Source organism: Chiloscyllium plagiosum, unplaced genomic scaffold (assembly GCF_037043375.1).
Source record: "Chiloscyllium plagiosum isolate Xiang-an unplaced genomic scaffold, Cpla_swu_hap1 HiC_scaffold_2, whole genome shotgun sequence".
Lineage (NCBI taxonomy): Eukaryota > Metazoa > Chordata > Chondrichthyes > Orectolobiformes > Hemiscylliidae > Chiloscyllium > Chiloscyllium plagiosum.
In genome coordinates, this window is record NW_028270140.1 from 66043777 (window position 1) to 66061705 (window position 17929).

A 17929-nucleotide genomic window follows, 5' to 3' on the forward strand; every position below is an offset into this window, starting at 1 on the left:
GAAACAGTCATTGAAGTACCAGAGGGGTGGCTATGGGTACCTGTATGGGTCCCAGCTATTCCTGCGACTTCCTGCAGTCCCTCTTCCACATCATCCCCCACCTTTTTTTCCGCTATATCGGCACTGCCTCGTGCTCTCACAAGGAGCTTTAACACTTCACTCACAACACCAGTATCTTCTCTGCTGCAGTGCAGAGGGACCTGGATGCCCTTGTCATGAATCAAAGAAGATTGGTTTGCAGGTGCAACATGTAATTAAGAAGGCAAATAGAATTTTGTCCTGCATCACTAGAGGGATTTAATTTAAAAGCAGGGAGGATATGTTACAGCTGCATAGGGTGCTGGTGAGGCCACTACTGGTGTACTGCATGCAGTTATGGAGTTATGGTCTCCTTACTTGAAAAAGGATGTAGTGGCACAGGAGTGGGTGCAGAGAAGGTTCACTAGGATGATGCCAGAATTGAGAGGGTTGGCTTATGAGGAGTGACTGAATAGACTGGGATTATATTCAATGGAATTTAGCAGAATGAGGGGTGAATTTATAGAAACATATAAAATTATGAAGATAGAAGCAGGGAGGATGTTTCCACTGGCAGATGAAACTACAACAAAAAGGCATAGGCTCAAAGTTAGAGGAAGCAGATTTAGGACTGAATTGGGCTGTGAATCTGTGCAATTTCCTGCCCAGTGAAGTACATAGAACATAAAACAGTACAACACAGCACAGGCCCTTTGGCCCTTGATGCTGTGCCAATGTTTTAACCTATTCTAAGATCAAACTAACCTACAAACCAATCGTTTTACTATCATCCATGTGGCTAACCAAGAGTCGTTTAAATACCCGCAATATATCTGACTCTACTACCACTCCTGGCAGTGCAATTCCCCCACCCACCACCCTCGGTGTAAAGATGCTACCTCTGATATCTCCCCTAAACCTTCCTTCATTCACCTTAAAATTATGACCCCCTCGTGATAGCCATTTCCACCTTGGGAAAAAGTCTCTGGTTATCTAGTCTATCTCTGCCTCTCATCACCTTGTGCACCTCTATCAAGCCACCCCTCATCCTTCTTCACAATCATGAGAAAAATCCCAACTGCCTCAATCTTTCCTCATAAGACATGTCCTCCAGTCCAGGCAGCATCCTGGTAAATCTCCCCTGCACCCTCTCTAAACCCTCCACATTCTTCTTAAAATGAGGCAAGTGTGGTCTAACCAGGACTTTACAGAACTAAAGCATAACCTTGCAGTTCTTAAACTCAATTCATATTGCCTAATGAAAGCCAACACACCATACGCCTTCTTAACAGTCCTATCAACTTGGTTGGCAACTTTGAGGGATCTATGGACATGGACCCCAAGACCCCTCTGTTCATTCACACTGCCAAGAATCCTGCCTTTAACCCTGTAACCTGCATTCAAATTCGACCTTCCAAAATGAATCACTTCACAGTTTTCCAGGTTGAAATCCATTTGCCACTTATCAGCCCAATTCTGCATCCTGTCAATGTCCTATTGTGACCGACAACACCCCACCACACTATCCACAATTCCACCAACCATCGTGTCACCAGCAAACTTACTATCACACCCTTCCTCTTCCTCATCCAAATAATTTCTAAAAATCACAAAGAGCAGAGGATCCTGAACAGATCCCTGTGGAACACCACTGGTCACTGAGCTCCAGGCTGAATACTTTCCACCTACTGCCACCCTCTGCCTTTTATGGGCCAGCCAATATCCAGACAGCCAAATTTCCCTGTATGCCATGGCTCCTCGCTTTCTGAATGGGCCTTCCATGGGGAACCTTATCAAATGCCTTGCTAAAAGCTACATACACCACATCCACTGCTCTACTTTCATCAATGTGTTTTGTCACATCTTCAAAGACTTCAACAAGGCTTGTGAGGCATGGTCTGCCCCTCTATGTAAAGATCATCGCCAAAGACACAGCAATCTCTTTCTCCACTTGCTGTAGCAACCTTGGGTACATCCCGTCTGGGAGAAAGTGAGGACTGCAGATGCTGGAGATCAGAGTCAAAAAGTGTGGCGCAGGAAAAGCACAGCCAGTCAAGTAGCATCCAAGGAACAGGAGAGTCCATGTTTTAGGCATAAGCCCTTCATCAGGAATTGGGATGGTTGGGGGGGGGGTTTGTTGCTTGGGAGAGAAGTCGGACGGAGGTGGGGCTGGGGGAAGGTAAATAGGAATGGGATAGGTAGCTGAAGGTTTGGGGAGGGAGTGATGGTGACAGGTCGGAGCAGAGGGTGGAGCAGATAGGTGGGAAGGAAGATGGACAGGTGGGACAGAGCGGAGTTGGAGGGATGGATCTAAGATAACATGGGGGAGGGTAGATGAGGAAACTGGTGAAATCGATATTGATTCCGTGTGGTTAGAAGGTCCCAAGGCCTCAAGGAAGATGAGATGTTCTTCCTCCAGTCATCGGGTGGCTAGGATTTGGTGGTGGAGGCAGCCCAGGACTTCCACGCCCTTGGCGGAGTGGGAGGGGGAGTTGAAGTGGTCGGCCACAGGATTTTGTGCGTGTGTCCTGGAGATGTTCTCTGAAATGCTCTGCAAGTCGGCATTCTGTCTCCCCAATGTAGAGGAGATCATATCGAGAACAATGGAGACAGAAGATGTGGTAGGATAGAATAAAATCCCTACAGTGTGGAAACAAGCCCTTCGGCCCAACAAGATCTAAAAGTTGAAGTTCTAAATTGGAGAATGGTCAATTTTTAAGGTTATTAGGCAAGAACTTTTAAAAACTGATTGGGCGCAGATGTTTGCAGGTAAAGGGATGGCTGGAAAATGGGAAGCCTTCAGAAAGCACGGCACGGTGGCACAGTGGTTAAGCACTGCTGCCTCACAGCGCCAGGGATCTAGGTTCAATCCCCACCTCAGGCAACTGTGTGTGGAGTTTGCACATTCTCCGTGTCTGCATGGGATTCCTCCAGGTGCTCCGGTTTCCTCCCACAATCCAAAAATGTGCAGGTCAGGTGAATTGACCATGCTAAATTGCCCCTAGTATTAGGTGGATTAGTCAGGGGGGTGGATTTCTCTTCAGAGGGTCGGTGTGGACTTGTTGGGCCGACGGGCCTGTTTCCACACTGTAGGTAAACTAATCTAATCTAAAAAAAAGATAATGAGGAGTCCAGAGAAAGTATACTACCGTCAGGGTGAAAGGAAAGGCTGCTAGGTATAGGGAATGCTGGATGACTAAAGAAATTGAGGGTTTAGGTAAGAAAAAGTAGGAGCATTTGTAAAGTATAGATGGGATAGATCGAGTGAATCCTTAGAAAAGTATAGAAGCAGTAGGGGTATACATAAGAAGGAAATCAGGAGGGTGAAAACGGGTCATGAGATAGCTTTGCCAAATAGAGTTAAGGGGAATCCAAAGGGTTTTTATAAATACATTAAGTACAAAAGGGTAACTAGGGAGAGAATAGGGCCCCTCAAAGATCAGCAAGGTGGCCTTTATGTTGAACCGCAGGAGAGAGGGCAGATATTAAACGAGTATTTTGCATTAGTATTTACTGTGGAAAAGAATATGCAAGATAGAGAATGTAGGGAAATAGATGGTGACATCTTGAAAAATGTCCATATTACAGAGGAGAAAGTGCTGGATGTCTTGAAATATATGAAACACAGGACTTGATCAGGTGTACCCTGGAACTCTGTCGGAAGCAAGGGAAGTGATTGCTGGGCCTCTTACTGAGATATTTGTATCATCGATAGTCACAGGTGAGGTGCTGGAGGACTGGAGGTTGACTAATGTGGTGCCACTGTTTAAGAAAGGTGATAAGGACAAGCCAGGGAACTATAGACGCCGGTGGCGGGCAAGTTGTTGGAGAGAATCCTGAGGGTCAGGATGTACATGTATTTGGAAAGACAAGGACTGATTAGAGATAGTCAACATGGCTTTATGTGTGGGAAATCATGTCTCACAAACTTGATTGAGTTTTTGGAAGAAGGAACAAGAGGATTGATGAGGACAGAGTGGTAGATGTGATCTATATGGACTTCAGTCAGGGATTTGACAAGGTTCCCAATGGGAGACTGGTTAGCAAGGTTAGATCTCATGGAATACAGGGAGAAGTAGCCATTTGGATTCAGAACTGACTCAAAGGAAGAACACAGAGGGTGGTGGTGGAGGGTTGTTTTTCAGACTGGAGGCCTTTAACCAGTGGATTGCCACAAGAATCGGTGCTGGGTCCACTACTTTTCGTCATTTATACAAATTATTTGGATGCGAGCATAAGAAGTATAGTTAGTAAGTTTGCTGATGACACTAAAATTGGAGGTGTAGTGGACAGCGAAGAGGGTTACCTCAGATTACAACAAGATCTTGACCAGATGGGCAAATGGGCTGAGAAGTGGCAGATGGACTTGAATTCAGATAAATGCGAGGTGCTGCATTTTGGGAAAGCAAATCCTAGCAGGACTTATATACTTAATGGTAATGTCCTAGGGAGTGCAGCTGAACAAAGAGACCTTGGAGTGCAGGTTCACAGCTCCTTGAAAGTGGAGCCGCAGGTGGATAGTGAAGAAGGCGTTTGGTATGCTTTCCTTTAGTAGTCAGAGTATTGAGTACAGGAGTTGGGACGTCATGTTGTGGCTGTACAGGTCATTGATTAGGCCACTGTTGGAACCTTGCGTGCAATTCTGGTCTCCTTCCTATCGGAAAGATATTGTCGAAACTTGAAAGGGTTCAGAAAAGATTTACAAGAATGTTGCCAGGGTTGAAGGATTTGAGCTATAGGGAGAGGCTGAACAGGCTGGGGCTGTTTACCCTGGAGCATCGGCGGCTGAGGGGTGATCTTATAGAGGTTTACAAAATTATGAGGGGCATGGATAGGGTAAATAGGCAAAGTCTTTTCCCTGGGGTCAGGGGAGTCCAGAACTGGAGGGCATAGGTTTAGGGTGAGAGGGGAAAGATATAAAAGAGACCTAAGGGGCAACCTTTTCAATCAGAGGTTGGTACATGTATGGAATGAGCTGCCAGAGGAAGTGGTGGAGGCTGGTACAATTGTACCATTTAAAAGGCATCTGGATGGGTATATGAATAGGAAGGGTTTGGAAGGATAAGGGCCAGGTGCTGGCAGGTGGGACTAGAATTGAGTTGGGATATCTGGTCGGCATGGACAAGTTGGACCGAAGGTTCAGTTTCCGTGCTGTACATCTCTATGACTCTATGTCCACACTGATCCTCCGAAGAGTAACCCACCCTGATCCATTCCCCTACTACTCTATATTTACCCCAGACTAATGCACCTAACCTATATATTACTGAATACTATGGGCAATTTAGCAAGGTTAATTCGCCTAACTTGCACATCTTTGGATTGTGGGAGCAAATCAGAACACCTGGAGAAAACCCATGCAGACAGGGGGAAAATGTGCAAACTCCATACAGTCACCTGAGGCAGGAATCAAACCCAGGTGCCTGGCGCTGAGGCAACAGTGCTAACCACTGAGCCACTGCACCAGGGTTTGGGTGTGCAGGAAAATCTCTGCCTGATGTGGAAGGATCCTTTGGAACCTTGGATAGAGGTGAGGGGTGGTGTATATGGTGGCAAGGAAAGGTGCCGGGAGTGGAGAGTGGGTTGGTGTGGGGGAGTGGAGTCGCAGAGGGAATGGTCTCTGCGGAAAGCTGAAAGGGGTGGGGAGGGAAACATATCTGTGACGGTGGAGTATGACTGTAGGTGGAGGAAATAGCAGAGGATGATGCGTTGTATCCGGCGATTGTTGGGGTGAAAGGTGAGGACCGCAGGTTGGAGGGGTGGGTTTCAAGGGCAGAGGTAAGGGAAGTGGAAGAGATGTTGGCTAGTCCAGGGGACTTATTGATCCTTGCACATCCTCCTCCCTAACATCAACCAGTTGAAGCATATCAGTCTATTTCACGCTGTCCTCACAAACAACAAGGTCCCTATCACTAGTGAATACTAAAGTAAAGTATTCATTAAGGACCTCCCCTACAACCTCTGACTCAAGGCACAAGTTCCTTTCATTATCCCTGATCGGCCCTACCCTCACTCTGGCCATCCTCTTGTTCCTCATGTAAGTGTAGAACACCTTGGAGTTTTCCTTAATCCTACCCACCGAGGCTTTTTCATGCCCCCTCCAGCTCTCCTAAGTCCATTCTTAGTTCCTTCTTGGCTACCATCTAACCCTCTAGAGCCCTATCAGAACCTTGCTTCCTCAATCTTAAGTAAGCTTCCTTCATCCTCTTGATTAGATGTTCCACATCTCTTGTCATCCAAAGCTCCTTCACCTGACCACCTCTTCTTTGTCTCAGTGGGACAAACCTATCCAGCACTCATAGCAAGTGCACCCGAAACAACCTCCATATTTCAGTCTTGTATTTCCCCAGAATATCTGTTCCCAGTTTATGCTCCACAGTTCCTGCCGAATAGCATTATAAGTCCCCCTCCTCCAATTAAATACTTTCCCATTCTGTCTGCTCCTATCCCATTCCATGATCACTATCATGGTGAAATGGTGTCCGAGTGATAGAATTGAAATCTGACCTGGTTCGTTGCCAAGCACCAAATCCAATATAGCCTTCCCTCTCATCAGCGTATCTATATACGGAGTCAGGAATGTTTCCTGGACACACCTGACAAAATCTGCTCCATCCAAACTATTTGCACGAAGGAGGTTCCAATCAATATTAGGGAAGTTGAAGTTACCCATGACAACAATCCTGTTACTTCTGCATCTTTCCAAACTCTGCCCCCCCATCTGCTCCTCTGTGTCTCTGTTGTTATTGCTATCAACCTATAGCAAACTCCCAATAAAGCCGTTCAGGCTTCCTCATTGAATGTTTTTAAAAGGTAAGATAGATAAATTTTTGAATAGTGAAGAAATTAAGGGTTATGGTGAGAGGGCGGTAAGTGGAGCTGAGGCCACAAGAAGATCAGCCATGTTCTTATTGAATGGCATAGCGGTTCGAAGGGCCAGTTGGACCACTCCTGGTGCTTATGTTCTCATAGAAGGCAATACAGCAGTACTGTACATCACTCCAACATAACATATGAGCAACATAAATACCTCTGCGCTATACAATGATGTTGGCAGGGAAAGTGCAATGGATGACAGTTTCTTTGGTTGTACAGAGAGCGCTAGTTAAGATTTCAACTTCAAATTGGATGGAAAGCAAAGAAGACCATTCAGACCATTAAGCCATAATTCAACAGGATTATGGCTGATCTGCACCTTAATTCTATTTACTTGTTTTGTTCTAAATCCCTTAATACCCTTATATAACAGCTATGAAAAATTTTAATTGATCCAACAACTAAAGTTGAGAATATAGAGTACAGAATATCCTTTATTGTCACGTGTACTCCATTGTGAAAGTGCAGTGAAAAGCTTTTACAATGTCTGTCTCTTATGGTGCCATCTTAGGTATAAGTACCTAGGTACAAATCTTGGATACAGAAGCAAAATTTTAAAAAGTTGCATTACTTTAGAGAGTTTAAAAAATAAGTTAGAAATAAGACATTGTTAAAGGATAATGGGTTGACGTTAGAGTCAGGTAAAACATTTCAAAGGAACATCATACTGTTGCAGCTCAGTGCAAGGTCTCCGCACCTGGACTGACTGCTCGCGCCAGATCCCAGGCCAAAGCCGTCCCTGCTCCACTCTGTACCAGTACTCAGCTGCTCCAAGGTAAATTCCAGGACTGCCTCCTCTGCACCGGTCTCCGCCCAGGACTCACTGCCCGTGGGCTGCTCTGGGGCTGCTTCCCCAAATAGTGCCTCAGGAATCGCTTGGGGGATGCAATTCGACAATCGAGTAAACAATGTTGCAAAGTGAATTTACACAGATGTCAGCACAAAAAAGGACTTCAATGTGATTTTCTCTTCTATCTGTTAACATCTACCATCTTGATCCTGATCTGAATGGTGCAATTCTTTAAAAATGTAATCATTTCTGTGGGATGTGGGCGTCGCTAGATGGCCAGGATTTATTGCCCATCACTAGTTGCCCCTTGAGAAGGTGGCAGTGAGCTGTCTTCTTGAACAGCTGCAGTCCATCTGATTTGGATTGACCCACAATGTCATCAGGGAGAGAATTCCGGGATTTTGAACAGCAACAGTGAAGGAATGTCGATATATTTCCAAGTCAGGATGGTGACTAGTTTGGAGGGGAACTTGAAGGTGGTGGTGTTCCCATATATCTACTACCCTTGCCCTTCTAGATGGAAATGGTCGTGGGTTTGGAAAGTGCTGCCTGAGGATCTTTGGTGAATTTCTGCAGTGCATCTTGTAGATAGTATACACTGCTGCTACTGAACATCGGTGTGGAATGGATGCTTGTGGCTGTGGTGCCAATCAAGTGGGCTGCTTTGTCCTGGATGGTGCCAAGCGTCTTGAGTGTTGTTGGAGCTGCACTCATCCAGGCAATTAGGGAGTATTCCATCACATGACTTGTGCCTTGTAGATGGTGGACCGAGTTTCAAGAGTCAGGAGGTGTGTTACTCGCCACAGTATTCGTAGTCCCTGACCTGCTCTTTGTAGCCACTGAGCTTATATGGTGAGTCCAGTTGAGTTTCTGGTCAATGGTAACCCCAAGGATGCTGATTGTGTGGGATTCAGTGATGGTAACACCATTAAAAGTCAAGAGGTGTTGGTTAGATTGTCTCATACTGGTGATAGTCATAGCCTGGTGTGGTGCGAATGTTACTTGCCACTTGTCAGCTCAAGCCTGGATATTGTCCAGATAACATTGCATTTGGACACTGACTGCTTCAGTATCTGAGAAATCACACATGGTGCTGAATATTTTGCAATCATCGGCAAACATCCCCAGTTCTGACCTTATGATGGAGGTAAGGTTATTGATGAAGCATCTGAAGATGGTGGGGTCTAGGGCACTACCCTGATGAACTCTTGCTGTGATATCCTGGAGTAGAGATGACCTACCTCTGACTACCACAACCGTCTTCCTATGTGCCAGGTATAACTCCAACCAGTGAAAGGTTTGCCCCGGTTTCCCATTAATGCTAGTTTTGCCATGGCTCCTTGATGCCACACGGTCGAATGCAGCCTTGATATCAAGGGCTGTCACCCTCCCCTCATCTCTGGAATTCAATTCTTTTGTCCATGTTTGAACCAAGGCTGTAATGAGGTCAGGAGCTAAGTGATCTTGGCGGAATCCAAATTAGGCTTCACTGAGCAGGTTATTGCTGAGCAAGTGTTGTTTGATAGCACTGTTGATGACACCTTTCATCATTTTACTGATGACCATGAGTAGACTGATGGGGCGGTAACTGATCGAGTTAGTTTTGATTTGCCCTGCTTTTTATGTACAGATTAGATTCCCTACAGTGTGGAACCAGGCCCTTCAGCCCAACAAGCCAACACCGACCCTCCGAAGAGTAAGCCACCCAGACCCATTCCCCGACCCTATATATACTCCTGACTAATGTACCTAATATTATGGGCAATTTAGCATGACTAATTCACCTGACCTGCACAACCTTGGATTGTGGGAGGAAACCGGAGCACCCAGAGGAAACCCACGCAGGCACAGGGAGAATGTGCAAACTCCATACAGACAGTCACCCGAGGCGAGAATTGAACCCAGGTCCCTGGTGCTGTGAGCCATCGTGCCGCACTGGACACAGGACATACTTGGACAATTTCCAACATTTCTAATGGATAGAACAGAATCCCTACAGCGTGAAAACAGTCCCTTCGGCCCAACAAATCCACACTGACCTTCGAAAGAGTAACCCACCCAGACGCACTTCCCCACCCCACTATCCTGTATTTACCTACACATCCCTGAATACTATGGGCAACTTAGCATGGCCAATTCACCTAACCTGAACATCTTTGCATTGTGAGAGGAAACCAAAGCACCCGGAGGAAACCCACGCTGACACGAGGAGAATGTGCAAACTCTGCACAGACAGTTGTCTGAGGCTGGAATTGAATTAGGGTCCCTGGCGCTGTGAGGCAACAGTGCTAACCACTGAGCCACTGTGCCGCATTGTCAGGTAGATGCCAGTCTTGTAACTACACTAGACCAGTTTGGCCACAGGAGTGGCAAGTGCAGGAGCGCGTCTTCAGCACTATTGCCAGACTGTTATCATGGCCTGTAGCCTTTGCAGTATCCGGTGTCTCCAACTGTTTCTTGATATCACGTAGAGTAAATCTAATTGGCTGAAGACTGGCATCAGTAATGGTGGGGACCACTGGAGGAGACCGAGATGGATCATCCACTTGGCAATTCTGGCTGAAGATGGCAGCAAGAGCTTCAGACATATCTTTTGCACTGTGTTGGGCTCATCCATCATTGAGGATGGGGATATTTGCGGAGCCTCCTCATCCAGTGAGTTGTTTAATCATCCACCATCGTTCACAAATGAATGTGGTAGGATTGCAGAGCTTAGATCTGATCCGTTAGTTGTGGGATCATATAGATCTATCACTTGCTGCGTATACTGTTTGACAGGCAAGAGGTCCTGTTTGGTGGCTTTATCTGGCTGACATTTCATTTTCGGATATGCCAGGTGCTGCTCCTGGCAAGTCCTCCTGCACTCTCCGTTGAACCAGGGTGATTCCCCTGGCTTGATGGTAATGGTTGAGTGGGAGTTATGCCAGGCCATGAGGTCACAGATTATGTTGGAGTAGAATTCTGTTGCTGTTGATGGCCCACAGCGTCTCATGGATGCCCAGTCTTGGGCTGTTAGATCTGTTCGAAGTCTGTCCCATTTAGCATGGTGACGATGCCACACAACAGGATGGAGGTTGTTTTCGATGTGAAGGCGGGACTTAGTATCCACAACGACTGTGTGGGGTCACTCTTACCGATACTGTCATAAGCAGATGCATCTGCAGCTGGTAGATTTGGTAAGGATGAGGTCAAGTATGTTTTTCCCTCTTGTTAGTTCCCTCGCTGCCTGCTGCAGACTCAGTCTAGCAGCTATGTCCTTTAGGACCCAACAAGCCCTATCAGAATTACTGCTGCTGAGACATTCTTGATGGTGGACATTGAAGTCCACTACCCGGAATACAATTTGTGCCCTTGCCATCCTCAGTGCTTCCTCTAAGTGCTGTTCAACATGGAGTAATACTGATTCATCAGCTGAGGGAGGATGGTACATGGTAATCAGCAGGAGGTTTCCTTGCCCATGTTTAACCTGAAGCCATTAGACTTCATGGTTCCGGCATCAATGTTGAGAACTCCCAGGGCAACCCCCTCCCGACTGTATAGCATTGTGCCTCTGCTGAGTCTGTCCTGCCAGTGGGACAGGACATATCCAGGGGTGGTGATTGTGGTGTCTGGGATGCTGTCTTTAAGGTATGAATCTGTGTATATGACTATATCAGGCTGTTGCGTGACTAGTCTGTGAGACAGCTCTCCCAATTTTGGCATAAGCCCCAAGATGCTAGTGAGGAGAACTTTGCAGGCTCTGCCATTGTATTTTCCAGTGCCTAGGTCGATTTCAGGTGATCCGTCCGGTTTCATTTCTTTGGGACTTTGTAGCAATTGGTACAACTGAATGGCTTGCTAGGCCATTTCCGAGGGCAACTGAGAGACAACCACATTGCTGTGGGTCTGGAGTCACATGTTGATCAGACCAGGTGACAATTGCATATTTCCCTTCTCTGAAGGGCATTAATGAACCAGATGGAGTTTTTCAACAAGCAATGATTTCATGGTCATCAGTTTATTCTTAATTCCATATTTTTGTTTTATTTATGCCATGGTGGGATTCAAACCCAGGTTCCCTGGATCTCTGAATTACTAGTCTAGCAATAATACCACCAGGCCATCGCCTTCCATTCAAATTTGAGCAAGTTGCTGCAGTCAATTACAATGGAATATATCCAAGTCAGTACCTGTAACATTGCGAGAATTAATGTTTGTTAAAGTTCTTACCTTTAGATAATGGACTTGCATAAAACTTTTTCCTACATTTAGACCATGTTTGACAATTGTGGACCCAGAGTCACTCACTGCACCAGTATTCTGTTTGTTAGGTCTGTAAAATGAAAACAATTCCATCAAAACATCACAAAATATAGTAGGGTATCAATTCTCTATCAGAAATCTGCAAACCAGCAACAAAGTTACAGTAAGTATCAAACGTATTTGCAGTGATTCTGGGAGACTAATGTTGGAATGTGCAGCCTCATGGAGGCATTTTCTAGCCCTGCAAAGTCCGATGATAAATGAAAAGGTCCTTCTGTAAAGATTAGATTAGATTACTTACAGTGTGGAAACAGGCCCTTCGGCCCAACTAGTCCATACCAACCCTCCGAAGAGCAACCCACCCAGACCCATTCCCCTACATTTACCCCTTCACCTAACACTACGGGCAATTTACCATGTCCAATTTACCTAACCTGCATATTTTTGGACTGTGGGAGGAAACTCATTCCCCATATCCTGGCAACATTTTTCTATCTCAAATATTTATCAAATTTTCATGTAGACTACCTTAGCTGACAGAGCATTACAAATCTAAATATCACACTACAAAAACCAGTCCTCATATTACCTCTTTCACTAATCATGTTAAATTTGTATATACGGGCTTTCTGCCTTCTAACATTTGAAAATGTTAGCATTAAAAGCAGGTGGACCTGATACTTCTGCAATGCAACAGTTGAAATTCAGGATTCATACTAAATTTCTGCTGTTCTTTTTTTCTCAGACTATTCACTGGCATCAAAACTACTATAAAGAACTGACCAATGTCAGTAAAAAGTTACAATTGAAATACTGTTATTGAGCCACCATTGGGATGTACACCTTACCCTTTCTCAAGGTGTGCAAAAAGAAGATCATGTTTGGCAAAAGAACAAGAAAAAGCCTGAATTTCACATCACATTCGAAGCTTCGTTCCAATTTTCCAAAGAAGCATCTCGAGTACATCCATCACATGGAATGTGAAACACAAGACTGAACAGAGCGTACTAGTCGATGTACAGAGCTAATCCAACAGCAGCAGGTAGATTTGGGATAGAAGGCGTAGGAATATGTCATTCAAAAAGTTAGAACATTATCCTTCTTCAGCTACTGAAGTCAAAAATCCAGACCCTGGGAATTTTAACAGAATGCTTATCCAGCTTGAATGACTAATATACAAAATCCTGCAGAAGAAGCACAGCATAGATGCACAGCATTGACGATTTGCAGAGTGATGTAGCACCCTATGGGAAATGTGACAATTCAAAGGACAGTCACCATTGAGGCAACTGTGTCAAAGCAGTACAAGATTAAACAGCTCAGTAGGACACTGACCAGAAGGAAATACTGAAGTAGCGAATAATTGTTATGTGCATAGTGAGGATGCCACGCAAAGTAAACTGGTTAATTAAAAATTGCAATCTTGTCAAAAATATATGGGTTAATTTATCACAAGTAAGTTTGAAGTAAGTTGAGCTTATTTTGAAGAGCTGACTGATTAGACGGGAAAAAGGATTACACAAATGTAATGCAGATTAATCTTTCAGACGATGTTGCAAATGATATGTGAGTAAGCCTTTTAAAAAATGTTTGGCTTATATTATGAAAGAAAATGTAACAGCATTGGTGGAAGGTTGAATGCTGCACTGGAAGAAATGAGACAAGGGTAAATAGGCTAAGTGCTACTTAGATTAGGAAAGGGTTGGAAGTGATATATCCACGATCAGAATTGTTCTGGGTGTGCCATACTCGTACAGCATGAAAACAGATGCTTCGGTCCAACTCATCCATGCCAAGTTTCCAAAATTAAACTAGTCTCACTTGCCTATACCTGGCCCATGTCCCACTCAACCCTTCCTAGTTATCTAACTATCTAAATGTCTTTTAAACGTTGTAACTGTATCTGCATCTACCACTTTCTCTGGCAGTTCATTCCACATGGAGAAAGTGAGGACTGCAGATGCTGGAGATCAGAGCTGAAAATGTGTTGATGGAAAAGCGCAGCAGGTCAGGCAGCATCCAAGGAACAGGAGAATCGACGTTTCGGGCATAAGCCCTTCTTCAGGAAGCCCTTCCTGAAGAAGGGCTTATGCCCGAAACGTCGATTCTCCTGTTCCTTGGATGCTGCCTGACCTGCTGCGCTTTTCCAGCAACACATTTTCAGTTCATTCCACATACAAACCACTGTTTGCTAAAAAGTTCCCTCAGCTTCCTTTTAAATCTTTCACCTCTCACCTTAAAAATATTGCCCCTACTTTTGAACTTACCCCCCCTAGGGAAAAGATCTTTGCTCTTCACCTTATCTATGTCCTTGTGATTTTATAAACCTCTAAGGTTACCCCTCAACCTCCTCGCTCCAGTGAAAAAAATTCTAGCCTATCCAGTCCTTATAAATTAAACACTTCAGTCCCAGCAACATCCTGGTAAATCTTTTCTGAATCCTCTCCAATTTAGTGATATCCTTCCTTTGGCTGAGCGACCAGAACTGCACACAGGACTTGAAATGTGGCCTCACCAATATCCTGTATAACCTCAACATCATGTGCCAACTTCTATACTCAAAGCTCTGAGCAATGAAGGCAAGTGTGCAAATGAATTCTTAACCATCCTGTCTGTCTGTGATGCAACTGCAAAGAACCCTTAGGTCTCTCTATTCAACAACACTACAATTAACTGTATAAGTCCTGCCCTTGTTCATTTTACCGAAATAAAATACTTCATATTTATCCAAATTAAACCCCATCTGCTACTCCTCAGCCCCTTGGCCCAATTGATCAAGATCCCTTCGTAATCTTAGATAACCTTCTTTATTGTCAACTACACACCAATTTTGGGTCATCCAGTAATTTATTAACTAAGCTTCCTAAATTGTCATTCAAATCATTTATGTAAATGAGAAATAACAGTGGACCCAGCACTGATCCCTTCTGAACACTGCTCCACAACAAGTGTTGACCCAGAGTCACTCACTGCACCAGTACTCTGTTTGTTAGGTCTGTAAAATGAAAATAATTCCATCAAAACATCATAAAATATAGTAAGGTATCAATTCTCTATCAGAAATCTGCAAGCCAGCAACAAATTTACACAAAGTATCACGTGTTTGCAGTGATTCTGGGAGACTAATGTTGGAAACTGCAGCCTCATGGAGGCAGTCCAATCCAAAAGACAACACTCCAAACCACCCTGTCTCCTACCATCAAACCAATTTTGTATCCAATTAACAAGATCCCCCAAATCCCAAGTGCTCTAATTTTACTAATCAGTCTACCATGCGGATCTTTGTCAAAGGCTTTATTAAAGTCTATATAGACAATGTCTACTGTTCTGCCCTCAATTTTTTTGGCTATGTCCTCAAAAAACTCAATCAAGATTGTAAGGTAAACTTGTCAGTCAGCACAAAGCGATACTGACTATCCTGAATTAGTCCTTGCCTCTCTGATTGCATGTAAATCCTATCTTTCAGAATCCCCTCCAATAATTTACTTACCACTGATGTCAGACTCACTGGTCTACAGTTGCCAGACTCTTCCTTACAGCCTTTCTTAAATAAAGGCACAACATTAGCTGCCCTGTACCTCACACATGGATATAGATGATACAAATTTCTCTGCTAGGGGCCCAGCAATTTCTTCCCTAACCTCCCACAACGTCCATGGATACACTTGATCAATCCTGGAAATTTATCCACCTTTAAGCTTTTTCAGACCTCCCACAATTCCTCTTCTGTAATGTGAACTGCTTACAAAACATCAATATTTATTTCTGCAAGTTCCCTAGCTTATGTGGTGAGAATTTGAGTAGAAGAAGCACAATCAGCCGTTGTTATATAAGATCTGTAATAGAGTGAAGAGATTTTTAAAAGACTTTAGGAAATTGGGATAGGTTAATATGTACTGATGATATAGCAAAATAGCATGGCTTGGGAGGGAAAAAGGAATGCAAATATGAAAAGGTACAGAACAATAACAATGAAAGGAGACATCTAATTGTCTAGCGACGTAATTCACCGAAATTGAGTACAGTTACTAAGATCATAAGAAATAAGACAATCTGTGGTTTAATAATTAAGAGCAGAGAGTGCAATAGCTAAGATATATTGATAAATTTGTACAAGACAATAATTAGACAACATTACACAGCTTAAAATCCCCATTATAAAACCTTTAAAGTAATATAGATAACATTGCACAGCTTCACCAGAATGATAACAGGGATGAGGCACTCAAGATGTTTGGACTATTTCTACAGGAGGCAACAAAACTAATACAAGATATAATAGAGAAGGATTCTGATGAGCTTAATAGAGCAAATAAGGTAAGATCACTCTCTTTGACCACAAAATCAGGATTATAATTCATCAGCTGAAAGTTATCACTAAGTACGCAAGAAGCACGGGCAGCACGGTGGTGCAGTGATTAGCGCTGCTGCCTCACAGCGTCAGAGACCTGGGTTCAATTCCCGCCTGGGGCAACTGTCTGTGTGGAGTTTGCACATTCTCCCTGCGTCTGCGTGGGTTTCCTCCGGGTGCTCCGGTTTCCTCCCACAGTCCAAAGATGTGCAGGTTAGGTGAATTGGCCATGCTAAATTGCCCGTAGTGTTAGGTGAAGGGGTAAATGTAGGGGAATGGGTCTGGGTGGGTTGCTCTTCGGAGGGTTGGTGTGGACTTGTTGGGCCAAAGGGCCTGTTTCCACACTGTAAGTAATCTAATCTAATGTAGGTCCAGAAGCAAGGACCACAGCCAAACTCTGAGCAAGTTCTAGCATCAAGCCAGGTGAGGAGAAATTGTTGATGTAGAAACTTGCAGTAGCATGGAATGCTTTGCCATAGGAACTGAAATAGAGACCAATGGACTTTTCATGGAATAAAAATGGATAAATTTTAAAATAAATGATGATGTAGGGCTGTGGAGGGAGCAATAATTTCAAATTTGCAAGGCATTAGCAAAGAGTTGGCATGGATATAATGTTCTGAATGACATCCTTGTATGTTGTAAATTCTCTATATTTCAATAGAGAATTAAAAACTTCAAAACAAAGTGTGTTGGGAATGGAAAATAGTCTAATTGTACAAGGAAGTGAAACAGATCAACCAAGAAAGCAATAAATATCAGCAACCACTTGCAAGTAAAACAGATAAACATGTTATGAGATTCACCAGAGCTGAAAAGTTGGAGGCAAGGACATTTTTTAAACTGGGTTCAAAGGCAGTTGAGCCAAAACAAGCTACTACATCATGTATTACAAGGAAAGATTCAACTTAAAATTGAAAATTACATACATCACAACATACACCTATATTTTGACTTCACATTTAAAATCTGTTTATTTCAAATATCCGAATGTCCAAACTGTCTGATTTAAATGAATGTTCTGAATATTATTTTATAAGTTTCAGACCATTTTTTTAAGACAACATAATGTCTTATAATAGGACATCATCAGTGAAGTGCAATGTAGCTGTGCTCACCTCAGCACTTGTAATTCTTCTTCAGAGTTCGAAATTTCATCTCGGAGCCTTCGCCATCGCAGCAGGGACTTCAGTTGGTGCTGTTCTTTAGCTGCTTCCTCTGAGAGCTAGAAAAATATATTAAATTAGTATATGCATTCTAATTAAAAGTAGAAAATACATTGATTGATATACCAAAGGAACAAACAAACTGTATCATTCAGAATTCTTCTCAATATCAAACCTGTTAAGCAGATCACATTTAGAAAAAATGCTGAATTATTTTTAAGTTTTACTCACCTGCTTCAGTCACCTGGTAATTGGAAAGATTAATAGAAAAAATGGGACAGCTCTGTGCTCAGGGACCCAGGTTCGAATTCATCCTCGGATGACTGTCTGTGTGGAGTTTGCGCATTCTCCCCGTGTCTGCGTGGGTTTCCTCTGGATGCTCGAGTTTCCTCCCACAATCCAAAGATGTGCAGGTTAGGTGGACTGGCCATGACAAATTGTCCCGTACTGTCCAGGGATTGGCAGGCTAAGTGAATTATCCAGGGG

General features: G+C 43.8%; 1 protein-coding gene across 5 annotated transcripts in view; it reads right to left on the reverse strand.

The window, feature by feature from the left end:
- Positions 1–17929, reverse strand: part of aopep (aminopeptidase O (putative)) — a 376099-nt gene that overhangs the window by 191626 nt on the left and 166544 nt on the right. For all 5 annotated transcript variants that reach the window (XM_043713335.2, XM_087997399.1, XM_087997406.1 and 2 more), the window contains exons 7-8: positions 17396–17502; positions 11894–11996 (exon numbers count right to left, since the gene is read on the reverse strand). In XM_043713335.2, coding sequence (XP_043569270.2) covers positions 11894–11996; positions 17396–17502 — 210 coding nt within the window. The remainder of the gene's footprint in view (positions 1–11893; positions 11997–17395; positions 17503–17929) is intronic.